This window comes from Merops nubicus, unplaced genomic scaffold, assembly GCF_000691845.1.
Source record: "Merops nubicus isolate BGI_N331 unplaced genomic scaffold, ASM69184v1 scaffold10799, whole genome shotgun sequence".
NCBI classification, from domain to species: Eukaryota; Metazoa; Chordata; class Aves; order Coraciiformes; family Meropidae; genus Merops; species Merops nubicus.
The window spans coordinates 1-296 of NW_008630365.1; the positions used below are offsets into that span (position 1 = coordinate 1).

The window sequence follows — 296 nt, forward strand, 5'->3', positions numbered from 1 at the left end:
GGACCTGTGCAAGAACGGCTACGTGCCGCAGTTCAGCGGGCTGATGCAACCCTACGACGACATGTACGCCGGCTACCCCTACAACAACTGGGCCACCAAAAGCCTCACCCCGGCTCCTCTTTCCACCAAGAGCTTCACTTTTTTCAACTCCATGAGCCCCCTCTCCTCGCAGTCCATGTTCTCGGCGCCCAGCAGCATCTCCTCCATGAACATGCCCTCCAGTATGGGCCACTCGGCCGTGCCGGGCATGGCCAACTCCGGTCTCAACAACATCAACAACATCAGCGGCTCCTCGC

General features: G+C 59.8%; 1 protein-coding gene across 1 annotated transcript in view; it reads left to right on the top strand.

Annotated features, from left to right (window-relative positions):
• Positions 1–7: 7 nt before the first annotated feature.
• The window catches only part of LOC103779634 (pituitary homeobox 1), a gene marked incomplete at its 5' end in the record, with an annotated part of 504 nt that continues 215 nt past the window's right edge, over positions 8–296 (top strand). Inside the window, one exon of the mRNA XM_008947277.1 lies at positions 8–294. Within this exon, the coding sequence (XP_008945525.1) occupies positions 8–294 (287 nt within the window). The remainder of the gene's footprint in view (positions 295–296) is intronic.